Source organism: Trichomycterus rosablanca, chromosome 8 (assembly GCF_030014385.1).
Source record: "Trichomycterus rosablanca isolate fTriRos1 chromosome 8, fTriRos1.hap1, whole genome shotgun sequence".
Lineage (NCBI taxonomy): Eukaryota > Metazoa > Chordata > Actinopteri > Siluriformes > Trichomycteridae > Trichomycterus > Trichomycterus rosablanca.
This window is the reverse complement of record NC_085995.1, coordinates 4,973,971-4,994,774: the sequence shown is the minus strand read 5'-3', so window position 1 is coordinate 4,994,774 and position 20,804 is coordinate 4,973,971. Positions and strand designations below refer to the sequence as shown.

The 20,804-nt window shown below is 38.8% G+C and overlaps 1 protein-coding gene across 1 annotated transcript; it reads right to left on the bottom strand.

Moving 5' to 3' along the window:
• Positions 1-866: 866 nt before the first annotated feature.
• On the bottom strand, positions 867-17,638 carry LOC134319656 (uncharacterized). The gene is made up of 9 exons (XM_063000950.1): positions 17,453-17,638; positions 15,649-15,787; positions 9,498-10,557; positions 8,460-8,590; positions 8,212-8,378; positions 7,975-8,129; positions 6,370-6,452; positions 6,222-6,281; positions 867-2,426 (listed from the first exon to the last, which is right to left on the bottom strand). The coding sequence occupies exons 1-9, from the start codon at positions 17,579-17,581 to the stop codon at positions 1,585-1,587; spliced, it is 2,766 nt and encodes a 921-aa protein (XP_062857020.1). The 5' UTR covers positions 17,582-17,638; the 3' UTR covers positions 867-1,584.
• Positions 17,639-20,804: the final 3,166 nt, after the last annotated feature.

The following is a 20,804-nucleotide window of genomic DNA, read 5'->3' as shown; positions in this document are numbered from 1 at the left end:
TGGTCCAAGGATTAAAACAGTGGTAAACCAGGGCGACAGGTTCATGAGCGGCCAAGGCTCATTGATGCACGTGGGGAGCAAAGGATGGCCAGTGTGGTCCAATCCAACAGACAAGCTATAGCTCAGATTGCTGAAGAAGTTCATGCTGGTTCTGATAGAAAGGTGTCAAAATACACAGAGCAGCATCGGAGTTGCAGGGCTGTTTTGGCAGCAAAAGGGGAACAACACAATATTAGAATAATCATAATGTTATGCCTCATCGGTGTATGTTACTGCATAGCACCCAGTGATTTCGAGGAGGCTAGACCCACCTCAACACTGACCAGGATAAAGTGGTGATAAAAACATAAAACTCAATGAAAATGAAATAAAAAAAAATTAGGAACAGACTTTTTGAAAAAAGTGTCCATGTGTACATAAAGAATAGAACTATAAAATAATGACATGTGCACATAAAAGTACCTGCTGCAGCTGAACAAAATGTTTTATTGTGATTAAAAGTTTTACATATTATTCATAGTTATATTCTAATTTCTGCCAGGAATAAAATATAGTCATAACTAATAAATATAGTAATATATATTTACTTATTAATATAGTAATATATATTTACTAATTGATATAGTAATAAAATCCAGTAATAATGAAATTATTACTCGATAATAAAGCTTTTACTCACTGGTTCCTCACCCTGAGGCATAGAACAATATAAACACCTTATTATTTAATGCTGTTTCAAAAGAAGTATAATAATATAATTATACAAAATATACAATTAAAATAAGCAGAATAAATAAATAAAAATAAAAACAGATTAGATTGCAGACAGTAATATAAAAAGAGAAATGTGACGAACCATGAGCACATCACAGGCTGTACATACTTTATTAATGAATAAATCAGTGATCTGGAACAAAATTAAAAAGGTGATTAATTTATTCAGTAACACTGTAGTATAATTATGTACATATTTAAAGCTGGAGTTTGTTTTATTTTACCATACATCATTTTTATATTTACAATAACTTAAAGCGGATGGCACGATGGCACAGTGGGTAGCGCTGTTGCAGCCAGGGTCTATTCTGGGTGGAGTTTGCATGTTCTCCCTCTGTCCAAAGACATTCAGTCAGGCCAACTGGAGCTACAAAAAATTGCACTAAGTGTGTGTCTGCAAATTAATGAAAAACTTAAGGCACATATCACCTTTACCTTAATGTTTACAAAATTATTTTGAATTTGTAACACAAAATACATTATCATTAAATAAAGACGAGCTAAATTACTTTCGTTATCAACATTTAACCACTCCCAATAAATATACAGAAATATTATTTAAATGTTAATTACTTGTAAGGAGAAAATCTAAAACTCTGCAGGTCCTGGTGGGTGATATAATTTAATACATATTTAATCAACAGAAAGGTTTTCTCACAGACCCTGCTGCTGAAGAACTTTGTACAAAGTGCAATCATTAAAAAAGCACAATTAAAGGTATAACTGAAATAAAGATAATAAATAAATAAATATGAGGACGTTGATTACAAAAGCTTGACTTTGTTACTGATTAGTAACACTGTAATAAATCTAAAAGGCCGAACACCTCTCTGCTTTTTCAGTCGGACTCCTTCTGCCCAAATTTAGTCTGGGTTTGAACGAGTGCTCTGATATGAGCTGATTGATCTCATTCTGCTTGTAGGGTGGCAGCATTTGGGTGATCCAAGGCCCCTTCGCTTCCCCTTCCGGTTTCTGAAAGTAGCGTTTACACGCCCGACCTACCAGGTACAGCACCTCAGCGATGTTCAGCAGCACGCAGACACCCGACACGGCCAGCATGAAGACGGTGAAGATGGTTTTCTCTGTCGGCCGAGAGACAAAACAGTCCACCGTGTTGGGACAGGGGTACGAATCACACTTTACCAGTCGCACCATTTTAAAATCAGGGTAGATGAGGTAAAAAATGTAGAGAAAGACCACCTCCAACACAATGCGAAAAATAATACTAATCATGTAGGTCCACCAGAGAGCCCCTGTGATCTTAAACTTCTGGCTCTTAATCTGCTCTATGTCTTTGGCGCTGTTACGTCCCGAAAGTTTGAGGATCTTTTTGTCGATGTGCCGCCGGTGGGCAACATGCATGGCCACCAGTAAGGCGGGCGTGGACACCAGGATCACCTGCAATGCCCACAGGCGAATATGAGAGATGGGGAAGTACTGGTCATAGCAGACGCTGTTGCACCCGGGCTGCTGGGTGTTACAGGTGAATCCGGACTTCTCGTCACCCCAAACGCTTTCAGCTGCCACCACCAGAACCAGGATACGAAAGATGAAGATCACAGAGAGCCAAATCCGCCCGATGCCCGTCGAGTGTCTATTTACACCGCTGATTACGGCGTAAAAAGACGCCCAGTTCATTTTTGATTCCAGGTCTGCAAACCAAATAAAATTGAAAGAAATTTGAATCTAATTTCTGACATTTAATTTATACGTAAGATCAACTGTTTGACTGCAGAGGTGCAGGATTAAACATTTCTGCCAATATCTATCAATGTAATTAAAAAAGAGGCCTATTGTTTGACAGCCAAATCACTTACTGTACTCCAAACCTTTTAAAGTAAATATCTGACAGAATCATTCCTTCTTATTCTATAAGAATCAAATGTAAATTTGTTGATGCTCCTTGATAGAATTTGCCTGATATACTGTATAAAAAATCTGATTTAATTATACAGAAACAAGTTTTCTTTGCAAATGTTGTGAGTAAAAAGTACAAAAGTACAAATTCTATGAAGATCATTTAATAAGTACAGAAATAATCCAAATCCATCATTATATCTGTTCAAGCTTGATTCTTTCAGCTGCAATAAAAAGTTCATGAAAAAGGTTAAAAACAGTTTTAAAATCAGTAATAAAATAAGAAATAAATGTTTACCAGCTCAGCCCGTCATGTAAGCGGCGTAAGCTTTACCCGGTCAAAAAATTTCCACCATTAGGTTAAATCCACACATTTGGACTCCTTGGACATTTTGAGCTGTTCGAGTTTGTCTCAGCTGATTAAAAGCTTGGGACGTTCGATACCCACGCGGTCCCACCTGACACAAAAACCAAAGCCAATCGCAAGATTTGGAACCACATGACCCCCCTACACCCCATCCACATCTATAAAAACACCTCAGCTGAGATCTGAGCACCTGAGAGGATCAAACCAATGGATCCAGTGGACACACTGATCTTCTCCTTATACCCAGATGAATCAGATTTCATCAGATTTATAGATTTTATACATCAACCATCTAATCTACAGTAATTAATGATTGTCCTCATTGTTAATGAATAATTTACCTTCAGTTGTGGTGACACTCAAACTTATCCAGAAAATTGGGTATTAAGCAGAGTGGCCGATTGCAGAGCAGCATTTGGAAATGCAAATGGTTTGGCCGTCACTAGCCGTGGCCGAGCACCGTCGTGGTCATATGCTGTTCTATGGGACATTTCCATACAATAGTGGCTATTATTGTGAACAACAAGCCTGGAATTCAGTTCAAACGCCCCGAGTTCCTCCCACCGAGCAGTGAAGAATGAATGTGTGGACACAAAGACTCCACTTTCATTATTCTCATGATTCACTGTGCAGTCGGAAAGCTGGAGGAAATGCAGACGCCATTTTACCTGAAAAGAACTGAAATAAAGAGAAATTACTTTCTGTAATTCTATTGAGTAAGGTGAAGTGAAATTACTCCTGTTTAAATCTTAAGTCAACTTTTTATTACTTTTTATCAAGTAGTTCTGATCATCTGAGAACTTCATATCATTATTTATTTATTAGGATTTAAACATCATGTTTTACACACTTTGGTTACATTCATGTTAGAACAGGTAGCTACTGGTAACACAAGATTAATCAGTTTACAAGCTTAATGTCAAGTGTCAGTCATGGACAATTTTGTATCTCCAGTTCACCTCACTTGCACGTCTTTGGACTTAAGGAGGAAAAAGGAGCTCTCGGAGGAAATCCACAAAGACATGAAGAGAACATGCAAACTCCATATAGAAAAGACCCAGACTGCCCCACCTGGGAATCAAACTAAGGACCTTCTTGCGGTGAGGCAACAGTGCTACCCACCAAGCCGTCCTAGAATTAATTTGTGGCCTTAAAAAATCAATTATTTTTAATTAATACAAAGTTCAGATCCATAGCTTTAAATTACAGCATGGTAATTCTTGCCAATCATCTTCTGGCAAATGTTTAATTATATTCTTCGGTACTGATGGATTTTAATCACAACTTTTTTTAAACAAATATGTTTAAAATTAGTTAACTCCTACTGACATGTGGTGGTGTGTTAGTGTGTGTTGTGCTGGTATGAGTGGATCAGACACAACAGCGTTGATGGAGTATTTAAACAGCTTACTGTCACTGCTGGACTGAGAATAGTCCACCAACCAAAAATATCCAGCCAACACCTGTGACCACTGATGAAGGTCTAGAAGATGACCAACTCAAACAGCACCAATAGATGAGTGATCTTCTCTTATTTTACATCTACAAGGTGGACAAACTAGGTAGGAGTGTCTAATAGCGTGGACACGGTATTTAAAAACTCCAGCAGCACTGCTGTGTCTGATCCACTCATACCAGCTCAACACACACTAACACACCACCACCATGTCAGTGTCACTGCAGTGCTGAGAATGATCCACCACCTAAATAATACCTGCTCTGTGGGAGTCCTGACCATTGAAGAACAGGGTGAAAGCAGGCTAAAAAAAGTACATAGAGAAACATATGGACTACAGCCAGTGATTGTAGAACTACAAAGTGCTTCAATATGGTAAGGGGTGCTGATAGAAACAAGGATGGTTTTAATGTTATGGCTGATCGGTGTATGTGACTAAACCCTCAGATGTCAATGAATAAGAAACCACCATGCTACCATGTCACCCAACAGTCAGTCACTTCATCAAGAAATGAAACCTGAAACTCTGTTACACAGTCAAATCAAATCTATGCAGTTTATTGGGTCGGGGGTTATATCAGATTGACTGGATGACAGTAAAAATGAGTGATGTGGTCAGATGAGTCCAGCTTGTTTTTGGAAAAAAGCACATCGAGTTCTCAATGCCAAAAACAAACAGTATTAATAATCACAAAGAACCAATTTTTCCAACCCCAGTTGACCCACAAGCCTACGATATCAGCTCATGTTCCTGTGCAGCACCCGCTCTGTCATATTTACATTTTTACTCTATAGACGTGAAACACTATGACGACAGTAAAATCAGTCGTTTCATTGTGAAATTTCTCACGTAAGGCGGGTCGAGCGTTTGCTGTCGCAGTTCTTTTGCCATTTATCGTCAGCTTTGCTGCCTCACTGGCACACAATCAGCAGTTTATTCAAGTGCCAGTTCAAACTCCTCCGACGGGCAGCGGCAACACAAAACAAAACAAAGCTTAAGTTTCAGAGCAGAACCAGCAGCTCCAGCAGCAAACAAAGCAGCTTTTATACATGCTGAAACAGAGCCATCATCTTTTACTGTACTCTAGAACTAAAAATACATTTTCATAAAACTATAAATCATGTCTCAGTCAAATCAGCAACAAACAACATTTTATCTTAGAGGTGCAATATAACTGATCTTAAGGGTTTACAGACAATAAATAGATATTTTAAACCCCATAAATATCTGTACAGGGAATTGTTAATGTTAATAAACAGAGAGTCAGTCCTGTCCGACTGCCAGCCAGACGCCGATGCCTGACTCTGCACCATCGTAAAAGACCGGAGCTTCTGTTTAAATTCAGTATTTCTTCTCTGGTGAGTTTTTCTGCCAGAGTGAATACTTTTCTGTTGCACAAATTACAAGTAAATACAGTAATTTTCAGAACCTGAACAAATGATGTAAACTCAACAATAAAACACCATAAAAACAACAGAATCTGAACCTCTCAACTTAAATTACATACAGTACAGCACAGTTTTCCAACATAGATATTTATTATTCATTGTCCTTTTTTCTAATTTCTAATTCTTAACTAATAATTCTAATTCTTAGTTTTATTACAATGAAAATTTAAAGAAAAGTTTCTGCTAAACCACGATTTCCCCTCAAAAATCCCCCAGAAAGATCCTAGTGGAACTGAATAATGCAGATGATTCCTGTTCGAATGGTTCAAATGTTGAAAACTTATTACAGGGAGTGTTATTTTCGGTGGTGAGAGTAACAGGATATGAGATATTTCTCCCACTCCAGAAATTGTTTCCTGGATCGTTCCTGTGCAGAACCTGATGAAAGAAAAAAGAAAAACAAAATCAGTTGAATAAAAACTTCTGATATAAAACCTCCTCCTGTAATGTGATAAAACTGACTCACTTCTCTTCAGCTGCAGGTTTTTCATTTGATCGTGTCTGGCATGACCGTTCTGTGCCAACCTCACAGAAAGAGAAGCTCCTCGCCTGGTACAGAGACACAAAATTAAAACTAAACACAAAAGTCTGTACAACAATGTTTACATATTAAGTGTTAAAGTCTAAAGCTATTTGATTCATTCTCATTTGTACCATTTAACTATCAATATAAATACTTCACATTTCAATATATCTATTTAAATACCAACAGGGAACTGTTAGGGTACTGAGGGGGAGATTTCCATGTAGCTGTTTGTATTGTAGAATTTTGTTCTGATGGTGTTCATCTGTTGGCATGAATAGAGGATATGCAAGTGGGAACCTGGTCTCCTTTTAGCAAGTAGGTAATTTGGTGTGTACTATGCGGCATCTTGTGTAGATACATTGTTCCCATCATTTTTGGGGTATTGAGCTTTATCCGTTTTTATCCGTTTTAGCTTTATAGTAACAAAATGCATAAATTTTACGCAACAACAAAATCTTCCACAAATAAATCATCTCATTTTGTTTAGTCACATGGGAGTTTCTTTAAGTTCACAATATTCATTTACTGTCTGTTTCGCAACGTACCACTGCTTTATTCTGGTCAGGGCTGCAGTGAGTCTGACTTATTGAGCAAAAGCTAGAAACACCCCAAACATGTCATCAGTCCATCACACTGCAAACACAGATGTGCACACACATTCTCATACACTCAATTTTAGTAGCTCCATTTAATCTGACTGCATGTCTTGTAGGAGGAACCCAGAGCAAACAGAAGAAACCCACACTGAGATGGGGAGAACATGCAAACTCCACATATAAAGGAAAGGACCCAAAATGCTCCACATGGGAATCAAACACAGGACCTTGTCGCTCTGAGGCTACAGTGATACCCACTGAGCTATTTTCTATTTTTAACATTAAAATCAGATAAATATTGAAGATTAAATAATGTTATTATTTTCACTCAGCGATGTTATTACAGTAAACTTTAAAAGGTTTGTGAGATCTACTAATAATCAACTAATTGTACATGAATCTGTAATCTATTTGCTTTAAAAAGTAAATGATTGGATGATTGGGCTTCTATGATGGAAGTGATGCAGTATTTTTGATCACCTCAGGGCGGCGCTGAAACTTCAAGACTACAGAGGAACATGAAGGTTAACAAGGGTTGAATGAGTGACTGTAGCGCTGCTGTGTTTAATTTGTACAAACTGTTTATTATTAAGGAAATTTACATCAGTTAATACGTTTTGTTAAAAATAACTTAAAATTAATGTAAAATCATTAAGGTAAATTCAAAACAATCACAAATTACAACACCATGAGCCAGCAGCGAGGTAGCCCACAATGCTAGAATTTAAACTATCCACTATGCCACTATAGTCAGTATTGACATTGTTACAAATTTATTGAATCTATTTATGTTTCTATCTAGAATAATAAGGAGATGCTGTTCTTGGGGTGCTGTGAACAGAAAAAAATATATTTTCTGTAATGAGAATTGTGCAGTGAAAGTTCCTTTGACTCTGCACATCACTTCATTACAGCTTCGCATCTTTCATATCTAATGGACTGGACTTACCTCATTGCTCCAATCTTTCCTTTCTCCATGAACAGTCCCACCATCATGATGTTCGTCTGTGGATAGAGCCGTGCGTACAGAGTCCTGTTCTTCACTTTATCTTTAAACCAACTGATGGCCTCATCGCTCCAGCTCTCACCATTCACTGGGTTTACCTACTCACCAAACATCACTCACTTATTAATAACAAATTATACAATAAAACAACAACCTTATATTAATCATAATACCCTGTACCTCGGCTAAAGAAACCTGCAGAGCCTGAGCTGGAACTTCAGCAGCTTCTTCACAGAGTTCCTTAACGTTCCATAGTGAGAGACAAGCTGTATCTCCATAATCAATTCTCCTGATCTCCACCTCAATGTTCATTATTCCTAAATCCCCGCGGCACATTCCATGACTGCCTAATGTCAAAAGGAAACATCAACCCAATGTATATATTTAATTTCTATTCAAGATCTTGAGCTAAAATTTCACTTTCTTACCATTGTTCATGCCACAGATCTTCAACACCTGAGCCCGGCACCACCACTCCGGTTCAGAGAACAAACCCATGACATACCCCCCGATATCGGGGATGCAGTTCCTTTCAGCATACGACTTTAAGTTTTTATTCCTGTTAATACATTAAAATATTGTATTGAGATTTAACAAGCAAACAGTCTTAGCGTAAGTGGTCTCAGTAGAAAACCTACTACAGAGGCAACTATTCTGGCCCTTTTCCATTGTATGGTACCCTATGGTGCAGTACGTTTTTATATCCCCGATCCCACATTTAGTGGCTGTTTTCATTGCAGGTGACCCCTAATGTACTGAAGTACCCATGATACATTTGGTTACCTTTCTTGGAGAGGAACCAAGCACACCGGAACGTATGGGTGGAGTGAAGAACAGCGCAGACTGTTGTTGGTCCAATGAAATGGCAGAGGGAAATCTTTACCAATTCCTGTGCCAAAGCTTCCAACTCATTAAGGTTTGTTGGCTTTCATGCTGCAACTGAATATTCCAGGACTGATTCCTTAACCAAGCTTTAGTTGACTTGGTAGTGTTTGGGACCACTGTTCTTGCTGGAAAGTCTAATTATCACCAATTATCATTTTCACCACAGAAGGCTCAACATTCCTTTTAAAAATGCCTTGGTATTCTTGTGATTCCATGATGCCAGTTAAACAGTGAAGCTTTCTAATTCCTGTGGTAAAATAATCGTCCACACAGCATCACTGACCCACCTTTACTTGACCGTGGGGATAGTATTTATCTAATCATAAGTCTCGCCTTTAATACTGTAATACAGACTAGCAGTAGGGTTTAAGATCAGCAATATTATGTAAGTGTTTAATAGTTGTGACATGGAAGTATTAACCAAATTTCCTACCACTCTAAAATACTTCATCATTCATTTTCTTTGTTCACTTGATGTATCCTTCAACTGAATGTATAATTAAATATCCAGGTTCTCATTCACAAAATTATTTCAATATATAGTAGCTTACTTGTAATTACGACCCTGTCCTTTTACTTACGCCATGATATCAGACAGTTCCTGTAGGTTGGCATCTTCATGATGAATGTAGAACTGGCTCGGACTGATCACATGGGTCACGACAACGGGCATCTCCTCAAACTTCTTAATCTGAAATTCCGGAATTCTAACTACGACCTTTTGTCCGTCCACCGAGCTGTCCATCAGTCCACACATGTTCTCTATCTGTTCAGAATTGAATGAATCACTGCTGGAACAGCAGCTTGGACTGAACGGCTCAAGAACACCACTGAGGTCAGTAAAATCAATCATTTTGTCCTGCTGACGGTTCAACATGTCCGTAGAAACATTTCCAATGTCCCAGAGCTCAGAGTGAGTAGCGATCATACAGCTGTAGGTCAGAGAGCGATCAGTGCTGCTTTTTACTTTGAACACAGGTCCTGAAACATTCATCCCAGAGTTTAGGTGCTTTTTGGAGGTAATGTGCCTAGATATGGATTTTTGATCCTGAACTGGTGCAGATCTGCTTTTCACCTGCTGCATTAACACAGATGGTTCTTCTACCGCGCCAGATAAACTGACCTCGGATGCTTCCATCTTCCTGTTCATCTTCAGGAAACATACTAGCTGAGAGGAGGTCTGCTTCTGGTACTGAACTTCAGGATCGTTCCCAAACTGCTGAGTAAATGCTGGTGAGGCCACATTCTGAACAAAGTCTGGATACATTTGGTTAAGAAGAAAAGGTTTTTCTAAATTTATCTCAGTTTCTGCAGCAATGTTCTTTACATTTTCACTCACATTCAACTCTTTATCCTTCATGACTTTCGTCTCTGTGCTGTAATCAAACGACAGTTTACAAGGTGGTTCCTGCTCTGACTGAATTGATGAAGTTAAATAGTTGAAAGTCAGTGTGGCTCCGAAAATCTGCATAGCCCGGGTAATCGAGCTTGTCTGAATCCCAGTTTGCAGCAACAACCCAAACTTGCGAACTTGTGGAACAAACACTCCAGTCTGATTACTCGTCAAGTGATTAAACAGGAACCCGTGCTGAGGTGATCTGCTGATTGTATGCATAAGATGCAGGTTCACAGTCTGTGGATCTGGTGGTGAAAAGAACAGATTAGATTTGTGAATGAAAGCATTGGATAAAAATCGAGAAAAAAAAGACAGAAGCATTTACTAGTGGTCTCAGACTTTTGGCCCACAAAGCAAGTAACAATCTAGCATCACCTGCAGTCATTTACAAAAGTTGACCCACCCCTGGTTAACACATCCTTCTTTAGGGAACGCAAACCTAAATATGGCACAATGTCAGTTGTATTTTCTATCAGAAAAAAATATATACTGGGGCAGAGATAAAACACACTAGCACACCAGAGCTGGGATTTTGAACACATCCTATCAAATCTCAGCTCTGCCATCCAGCTGGGCTGGGCAGCTGCATGAACAACGATTGGCTGTTGTTCATACAGGGTGGGAAAGCCGAACCAGGGCTCCTCATAACTGATGCAATTACGACCTCTGCTGGCTGATTGACGGCACCTGCGCAAAAAGTCGAGGAATAATGCGTTGATCAGGGTGTGTCTCTCCGTACACAAAGCTGATCCGCATATGAACTTGTGCAGGTGAAAAGATGCAGTCGGTACTGCACAGGTGTCGGAGGGGGCGTGTGTCAGTTGCGGCGCTCCTCAGTCAGCAGTGGAGGGTAGTATCGATAGAGGGGAAGCGTAATGCAAATCACGGTAATCGAATACGACTAGATTAGGAAGAAAATTGGGGGGGAAATTGCTAAATATATACAGTGTATCACAAAAGTGAGTACACCCCTCACATTTCTGCAAATATTTCATTATATCTTTTCATGGGACGACACTATAGACATGAAACTTGGATATAACTTAGAGTGGTCAGTGTACAGCTTGTATAGCAGTGTAGATTTACTGTCTTCTGAAAATAACTCAACACACAGCCATTAATGTCTAAATAGCTGGCAACATAAGTGAGTACACCCCACAGTGAACATGTCCAAATTGTGCCCAAATGTGTCGTTGTCCCTCCCTGGTGTCATGTGTCAAGGTCCCAGGTGTAAATGGGGAGCAGGGCTGTTAAATTTGGTGTTTTGGGTACAATTCTCTCATACTGGCCACTGGATATTCAACATGGCACCTCATGGCAAAGAACTCTCTGAGGATGTGAGAAATAGAATTGTTGCTCTCCACAAAGATGGCCTGGGCTATAAGAAGATTGCTAACACCCTGAAACTGAGCTACAGCATGGTGGCCAAGGTCATACAGCGGTTTTCCAGGACAGGTTCCACTCGGAACAGACTTCGCCAGGGTCGACCAAAGAAGTTGAGTCCACGTGTTCGGCGTCATATCCAGAGGTTGGCTTTAAAAAATAGACACTTTTTGCCAGCATGCTTTTTGACATGCTGCCAGCATTGCTGCAGAGGTTGAAGACGTGGGAGGTCAGCCTGTCAGTGCTCAGACCATACGCTGCACACTGCATCAACTCGGTCTGCATGGTCGTCATCCCAGAAGGAAGCTGACGCACAAGAAAGCCAGCAAACAGTTTGCTGAAGACAAGCAGTCCAAGAACATGGATTACTGGAATGCCCTGTGGTCTGACGAGACCAAGATAAACTTGTTTGGCTCAGATGGTGTCCAGCATGTGTGGCGGCGCCCTGGTGAGAAGTACCAAGACAACTGTATCTTGCCTACAGTCAAGCATGGTGGTGGTAGCATCATGGTCTTGGGCTGCATGAGTGTTGCTGGCACTGGGGAGCTGCGGTTCATTGAGGGAAACATGAATTCCAACATGTACTGTGACATTCTGAAACAGAGCATGATCCCCTCCCTTCGAAAACTGGGCCTCATGGCAGTTTTCCAACACGATAACGACCCCAAACACAACCTCCAAGATGACAACTGCCTTGCTGAGGAAGCTGAAGGTAAAGGTGATGGACTAAACCCAATTGAGCACCTGTGGCGCATCCTCAAGTGGAAGGTGGAGGAGTTCAAGGTGTCTAACATCCACCAGCTCCGTGATGTCATCATGGAGGAGTGAAAGAGGATTCCAGTAGCAACCTGTGCAGCTCTGGTGAATTCCATGCCCAGGAGGGTTAAGGCAGTGCTGGATAATAATGGTGGTCACACAAAATATTGACACTTTGGGCACAATTTGGACATGTTCACTGTGGGGTGTACTCACTTATGTTGCCAGCCATTTAGACATTAATGGCTGTGTGTTGAGTTATTTTCAGAAGACAGTAAATCTACACTGCTATACAAGTTGTACACTGACTACTCTAAGTTATATCCAAGTTTCATTTCTATAGTGTTGTCCCATGAAAAGATATAATGAAATATTTGCAGAAATGTAAGGGGTGTACTCACTTTTGTGATACACTGTATATACTAAAATATTACTTACATTGTAACTGTAATTGTTCATTAATTTCTGCAGCAGCTTGTTCTTTGTGTAGAAATTGGTCACTTATTCTAGAAAGTTCTGTTATTATTTAATGCTAATATTGTTTGGACCAATAAACATCTGTTAAAGCAACATGGGTTCAATCTTGTCTTCAATCACTGTCTGAGAGAGGTTTTCTCCCCATGTCTATACAGGTTTTCTCCAGGTACTCGGTTTCCTCTTACCTTTGCAAAGCATGCAAAAGGTCATCTGGCTGTTTTAATTTCCGTTAGTTGTGAGTGACTGAGAGTGAGTGAGTAAATGGTTGATGCCTTTTGTGGTTCAGCAACAAGCTTTGTAAGCTAACAGCACTCAGTTCAGCTTCACAATTTAAATAAATGTACAATAAAATCTACTTTCAATTAGTTTTCATATAAATGTGTGAGCTGTATCCTTCAGCTAATGTTTGTTCTTCAGCTTAGATTTCTAAAACAGATCATTCTGGAGTTTTCAGCTCTGCCCTCTGGCTCATAGTTAGCATCTCACCTCATAAAAGCATGTCTGCTTAATTTCCCACATTTGGGTTACATTTTGTTTTCACTGTAACAGTCTCACTCCGGATGTTTTGGTTAACACTAGAGGATCAGGCTGTGTTAACTTGAACAATGTTGCCATCTTCCTCAACAAATTATCTAATTTTCCTCTACATTAATCTGGGGTTGAAAAATCAGAACAGGGTCAAATATAAACTGGTATACTTACAGATTAAGTATGTATGAAATATGTACGTTTACATACACTTTGCAAGGAAAGCAAAACTGTGGAACATTGGATTTACATACATTTAGAATTAAGTTATTAAAACTCATGTTAAACACGCAACCAGGAGATGCGTTCATTCTCCTAGAGATGAACATACTTCTGTGAGAAAAATACAGATGGAGTGAAGATGGAGGAAACAAATACAAATGTATCTACAGTGTATCAACAGTAAAAACATCCTATATTGACATAACCTAAAAGCTGCTCAGCAAGGAAGAAGCCACTGCTCCAAAACTGCCATAAAAAAAAGCCAAGTTCTGTACAGTTACAGTTCTGCACATGGGGACAAAGATCGTACTTTTAAGAGAAAAGTCCACTGTTTTAATGAAACAACTGTTTGAAACAACTGTTTTGAAACTGGGGGGAAACTGAACACCATCATAACCGTGAAGTACTGGGGTGGCAGCATCATGTTGTGGAAATGCTTTTCTGCAGCTGTGACTGGTGCACTTCACAAAATAGATGGCATGATGAAAAATGAAAATTATGTGGAGATATTAAAATCATCTCAAGACTTTAGCCAAGAAGTTAAAGCTTGGGAGCAAATGGGTCTTCCAAATGAATAACAGCCCCCAGCATACTTCCAAAGTTGTGGAAACAATAAAATGAGGGTAATGAAGTGGCCATCACAAAGCCCTGACCATAGAAACCTCCATAGAAAATGTAAGGGCAGAACTGATAAAGCATGGGTGAGAAAGAAGGTCTACAAACCTGACTCAGTTACACCAGTTGTCAGGAGGAATGGGACAAAATCCCAGCAACAATTGGAAGAAGCTTGTGAAATGCCACCCAAAACATCTGACCCAAGTTAAACAATGACAGAGGCAGGTACCTCATTCTAACCACAAGTACTAACCACATGTATGTAAACTTTTAAACCAGTCTGAATGTGATGAAAAAAAGCTCAAATAAATGATCATCTCTCTAGTATTATTGTGACATTTCACATTCTTAAAATATTTTCATTTTAACTAACCTAACCGAATGAATGTGTACTAATATTAAACAACAGGAATTGTAAAAAAAAAAAGTTTAAACTGTAGTTTTGATGGTATTATTTATAAATCTTTTACTACTTTAAACTGCATGTAATTTCCAGTTCAAATATCCAGTTCACATGAGAGCTGGTGCTTTATAAGAACCTCTGGCAGCATCCCAATGCACAGCAATTTATATTGAATACATAAATTATTATACATCCATTACTGTTTTCCAGTGATGTGGAAAAATAAACCTACAAGCCCACCGGCAAATCACATTTTTGTGTTTTTGATGAATGTCAAGAATCTCCATGAACAAGTTAATATGTCCAGCTGTTGCACAGTGGGCGGCTGAAAACATGAGGGTTCAATTCTCCCTATATAAACTACTCCTATAGCTGAGAATCAAAATATACTAGCAAGAATAAAATAAAGTACAATTAAAAATGAGAATAAAACAGGGGGGTGGGGGCTAACAAGTTAGCACACCACCTAGGTCCAAGAGATCAAACAGACACAAATGACCCTGGGTGACAAGCCGGGTTTCTCCTATCTGTTGCTGTACACTGCCAACCCGGTCACTGACTGCGGCGCCAACTGAGCAGTGACTCATACGTAAACCAGTGTTACTGTATGCGGTAAAGCTCTGCGCAAGATCTCACTGCTGGCCAATAAATTAGAAGTGACCGGCTGTAACTGCTCGCATCTCGGAGGGGGTGAGTGACAGACTGCTGCCAGATCGGGGTGGTGCAGGCAGCAGAGGATTGTGTTAGGCACAGGAAACTGGAAAGACTAGATTGGGAGATTAATGAGGACCCCCCATTTTAACTAGCAAATAAAGGTGAAATTACAACAAGAACTAGAGCAGTAAGACTAGAGTAAAATCAAAGTAGAGTCCAAGTTAAATCAAAGTATAATTACAGTAGATGCAGAGTAGAACAGTAGTAGAATTGGGACAGTAGAATAGAGGTTTTGTACCTGATTTGAGACTCTTAAACACAGCCAACAGTTTCTGAATTACATATAATTTAGAATCTAAGGTCTTCAGCAGGTTCACTCCATCCTGAGTGTGACTGGTACAGGGTGAATTCAGAAACACCTCAATCTCCTCTGCTGTCTGAAATACAAAAATATTCACATACACACAAACAATCTTGATATCATCTGGTGCAAATTTCACCAAAATATAAAATACTTTCGTTATTTATTATTTATGGGCACACTAGGCAACAATCGTGTTTGATGCCCTGTGATAGACATACCCATACCCTACCATATATAGTCCAGCCCACCTTGTGTCACATCTTCCTTAGTTTGCACTGTTTTTGTCTAGCACATCCTCATTTTGATTTAGATCTGAGGAATTTAGAGGACTCCTTCCTCTAAGTGTTCTTCAAACCACTTCTGAACAATTGCATTAGTACATTAGTCTAATGAAAAATGACACTTCACTATTTTGCCATAAAGTGGTGTACTTCATCTGCAACAATTTTAGGTAGGTGGTATAGGTCAGTGTAACATTCACATGAATGGCAGGACCCAAAACTTCCAAACTGAACATTGCCCAGAGCATCACACTGCCTCTGCCAGCATACCTCCTACCTATAGCATTGTGGTGCCATTTCTTCCCCAGGTAAGTGAAGTTCATGCACCCGGAAATCCACATAATGTAAAAACTGTGATTCATTAGACCAGGCCACCTTCCTCCACTACTCAATGTTCCTCCACCTTCCTCCACTACTCAATGTTCCTCCACCTTCCTCCACTACTCAATGTTCCTCCACCTTCCTCCACTACTCAATGGTCCTACACTACTCAATGTTCCTCCACTACTCAATGTTCCTCTACCTTCCTCCACTACTCAATGGTCCTCCACCTTCCTCCACTACTCAATGTTCCTCCACCTTCCTCCACTACTCAATGGTCCTCCACCTTCCTCCACTACTCAATGTTCCTCCACCTTCCTCCACTACTCAATGTTCCTCCACTACTCAATGTTCCCCCACCTTCCTCCACTACTCAATGTTCCTCCACCTTCCTCCACTACTCAATGGTCCTCCACCTTCCTCCACTACTCAATGTTCCTCCACCTTCCTCCACTACTCAATGTTCCTCCACCTTCCTCCACTGCTCAATGTTCCTCCACCTTCCTCCACTGCTCAATGTTCCTCCACCTTCCTCCACTACTCAATGTTCCTCCACCTTCCTCCACTACTCAATGTTCCTCCACCTTCCTCCACTACTCAATGTTCCTCCACCTTCCTCCACTGCTCAATGTTCCTCCACCTTCCTCCACTGCTCAATGTTCCTCCACCTTCCTCCACTACTCAATGGTCCAGTTCTGATGCTCACATGTCCATTGTAGGTGCTTTCAGTGGTGGACACAGTGGTCAGCATGGGACTCTAACTGGTGGTCCAAGAATACTGTTAATACTGTTTAATACTTTCTCATCCAGTTTTGTATTATTTACAGTAAAACATTTACAGTCCATTTCAGATGAGCATCGATAAAAGCTATATATATATATATATTATAAAACTTCAAATTACAGTTCTTATAACGTTCTCTTAAGTTAATCTGTTCGCAGCACTTTGACCTTGTGCTAACAGTTGAGCTAATCAGTAACCAATCATTGATTATGGAAATAGACTGATCAATGTAAATACTTTACAGGCGATATAGATTAGATGTGTGCTTATATTACAGCCTGATACCCATCACAGTTTATATTATTATATTAAAATTGTGATTAAACCGTTAGATTAATTAGTAGTGATTTACCTTCCCAGTGAAATGATTCAGTTCCTGATTCAGTAAGTTTCTGGCGGTTTCCAGCAGAATTAATTTGTCAAAAAGAGATCTTTTAACATTATCAGACATTTTCTTACAGCTCTTATCAGACTCGGACATGCTGTCTAATCACCACAATACATTTAAATCAGAATAATTTTGTTATTTAGAGGATGTAGATATGTAGCAACAACCAATCATTTCTGTCATTTGAATCTGAGAGTCGATACAAAGAGTCGAATCGCTGTTTTAGAAAACTAACGAGAGTCAATTGGTTCGCTGAGGAGTCGAATCCACATAATGAAAATAATTCAATTGTTTGATACATTTCCAGTTATATATAATTTGTTTTACTTTCACACAAATTTCACACAAACTATTTATAATTGTCAATTTGATAACATACTAATTTTACCTTTTAAAATGAGTTGAGTTTAATGACCAACAAAAGGCATACTTTAATTTGCTTTATAAAATAGGCTACAGATGTCTGTTTCTTTGAGTTCATAATGTAAAATGCACCAAAGGGTTCTTATTACTTAATGTATTAATATTTATAAATGTAGCATGTTTTTAGTGTGATACACCCAGTTGTAGGTAGTGTAAGTGCTATTAAATCACATCTGGTGTTTTGCCTCTAATGGACTAATGTTCTGCCCCAATCACACCATACAAATACAATCATAGCATTGAAGTGGATTTTACTCTCCATCCTGCTGCTGCTGCTGCTGTGATTCTCTGAATGACTGACTGGTGGTTTTACTGGTTTATAGCACGCTGAGTAAACACAGTCATGTGAGAAAAAAACCACTGAAATAATCAATCAAACCAAACCACAATGAGTCAAACTAAGAAAATAAATTCAAACACACTCATACGGTGGTGTGTGTGTGTTTAAAGCGATTAAACCACCTCTGGGGTTCTTTTTCCATACAAACCCAGTACCAAAGCATGCAAATGAATACAGAAAACAGTGAGTCGTAAACAAATACAGACTGCCTGTGACCTTCACTGCATTGAGAAGTGAACGTTCCGGTAATCATACCATGAAAATGATTCTTTTTCTGATATCACAATGAATATCATATTATCATGAAAGAATAAAGGATATGATTAACATCAGTCATATCTGTTATCAGAAATATTTTGTCAGTGATCAGTGGACTGATGAGTTCACCTTTAAATGGATGATTTGTTCTCTGGTAAAGAGGAAAAAGTACCTTACTGACTATTACCAACACAAAGTTTAAAAGCCTGAGTCTGTCATAGTATAGCAGTGTGTTGGTGCCAAAGGCTTGGGTAACTTGCATATCTGTAAAGGCATCATTAATTCCTGAGGGGAACATACACATTCTAGAGTGAATATGATTCTTTCTAGAGATATTTTTAAGTGTTTCAGCTAGACAATGGCAAGCAACAATGTAACACTGTGGTAAACATGCCCCTTTTAACACTTTGAATAAGGCTGCAGACATCAAATCTAGAATATGTATACTGTATATAAAGTGATAATATTAGAGTAATACTGATTATGTAGATTGAATATATTCTTACTGAATATCGTAACTATAATTTTTATTTTTCACTTAACTGATTTGTTAAAATGTCCTGCAGTGCTGAAATGTCTCAGAAACATGTGCCGTATCAGAACATGTAACAGATATGTTAAGAAGTTCAGTAGTTGAAAGTGTAATTTTAAACCCTTTTCCTAAAGAGTGAGTTTACAATATTCTCCATCAAATCCATTTTCTATATACAGAACCCACAGCGGCTTGTGACGGTGAGTAAATATTCGGAGTGCTACAGTGGTTGTTTAATCAGACAGGATTTGTTTGAGATTGTTAGTTTTTACGTCAGTCACTTGCTGTAAATGTAGAATAATTCACCGTTTAACACAAAACATGCGCGAGAAAATCAAACTGAACTGGAGGAATGTTTTATTTCACCACCTCTGAACAATGAAATACTGTGAGCGGCTTTGGTACATTTTGGCCTGTGTTGATGGTTTCCATCAAAATTCCACAGAAATGTTGTTTAATATACGAGTGATTTATATCTGATTCATGCACCACACAACAACAGAACAAACAAAGAAATAAGCATTTATTTTACTAAAGCAATTTACACAAAAATCATTTTCTGTTATATACATATTTACATTAAAAACAGCATGTACAATATGAAACTTATTTTATAAAAAAACAACAACATATATTTAATACTTACAGCTGAATTTAATCTTTTCTTAACAATTTACATCAACAAATATTAGATCATGTATAACAAACATCTGCTAACTATGAACTTCAGAACTATCTGCAACTCCTTAAATCCTTAAATCTCCCAAATTCTCCACCCTAAACTTATCTATTATCTAACTCAGCCACCTTAAACTCATCTAGTGTGTTTATAATGAAAATATTGGTGCTGTATATTGTCCTGAGAAGTTAGCGGAATCAAATCCAGACCCAAAACTAGCCCATGACCAGACCCAGTCCAAAGCTCAACTAACAAGCCCAGAGAACTGACAGTATGCATCCACATGAGCATATTTATCTATATTCATATAAACGCTGTCAATAGAAAATAAAAGCAATAGAAATAAGTAGAGAATTTTACAACATAATCCATTCATAGCATTTTTACCTGATGTTAATAGTGGGAGCAGGTAAGTCATGCATGTGCATTCTTTAGTATTTTTATAATATTATTTTAATATAAACAGAATGTCTGACCTATAATTTACAGACACTTAAATGAATGAGAAAGTGGCAGCGGTTCAGTAGTGCCACAAATCTTAAGAAAACCTGACAACCCAGTGTGAAGCAATGAAGGAAGAAAAGTAAATATTTGAAGTGCTTAAATATTTGAATATTAATTTTTAACACTGTTGTTATGGATGTGTTAATACAAAATTTGTGGGTAAAACGTGGATGAAATAAAACTATTACGTTAACAGTTAAATAAATAAATGTTGAATGTGATGTTAAAAAATTCAGCTCAAGGTCATGGTGGGTCGGATTTAATGGGCGAATGGTAGGAAGCACCCCAAACAGGTCGCCAATCCATCACAGGGCAGACACACACACAGGGCAATTTAGGTAGCTGCAATGAGTCTGATTGCAGAATACTGGGGAGACTTGTAGGAGGAAACTGGAACAAATGAGGAAACCCACATGGACACAGAGAGAACATGCAAACTCCACACAAACAGAACCCTGGCCGGGGAATTACACCAGGACGCTTCTTGCTGTGAGGCAACAGCACTACCCACTGCACCACCATCCCGCCATGTTAGAAAATACTTAATAATGTGCAGAATGTCAGTTTCTATTCAGATATG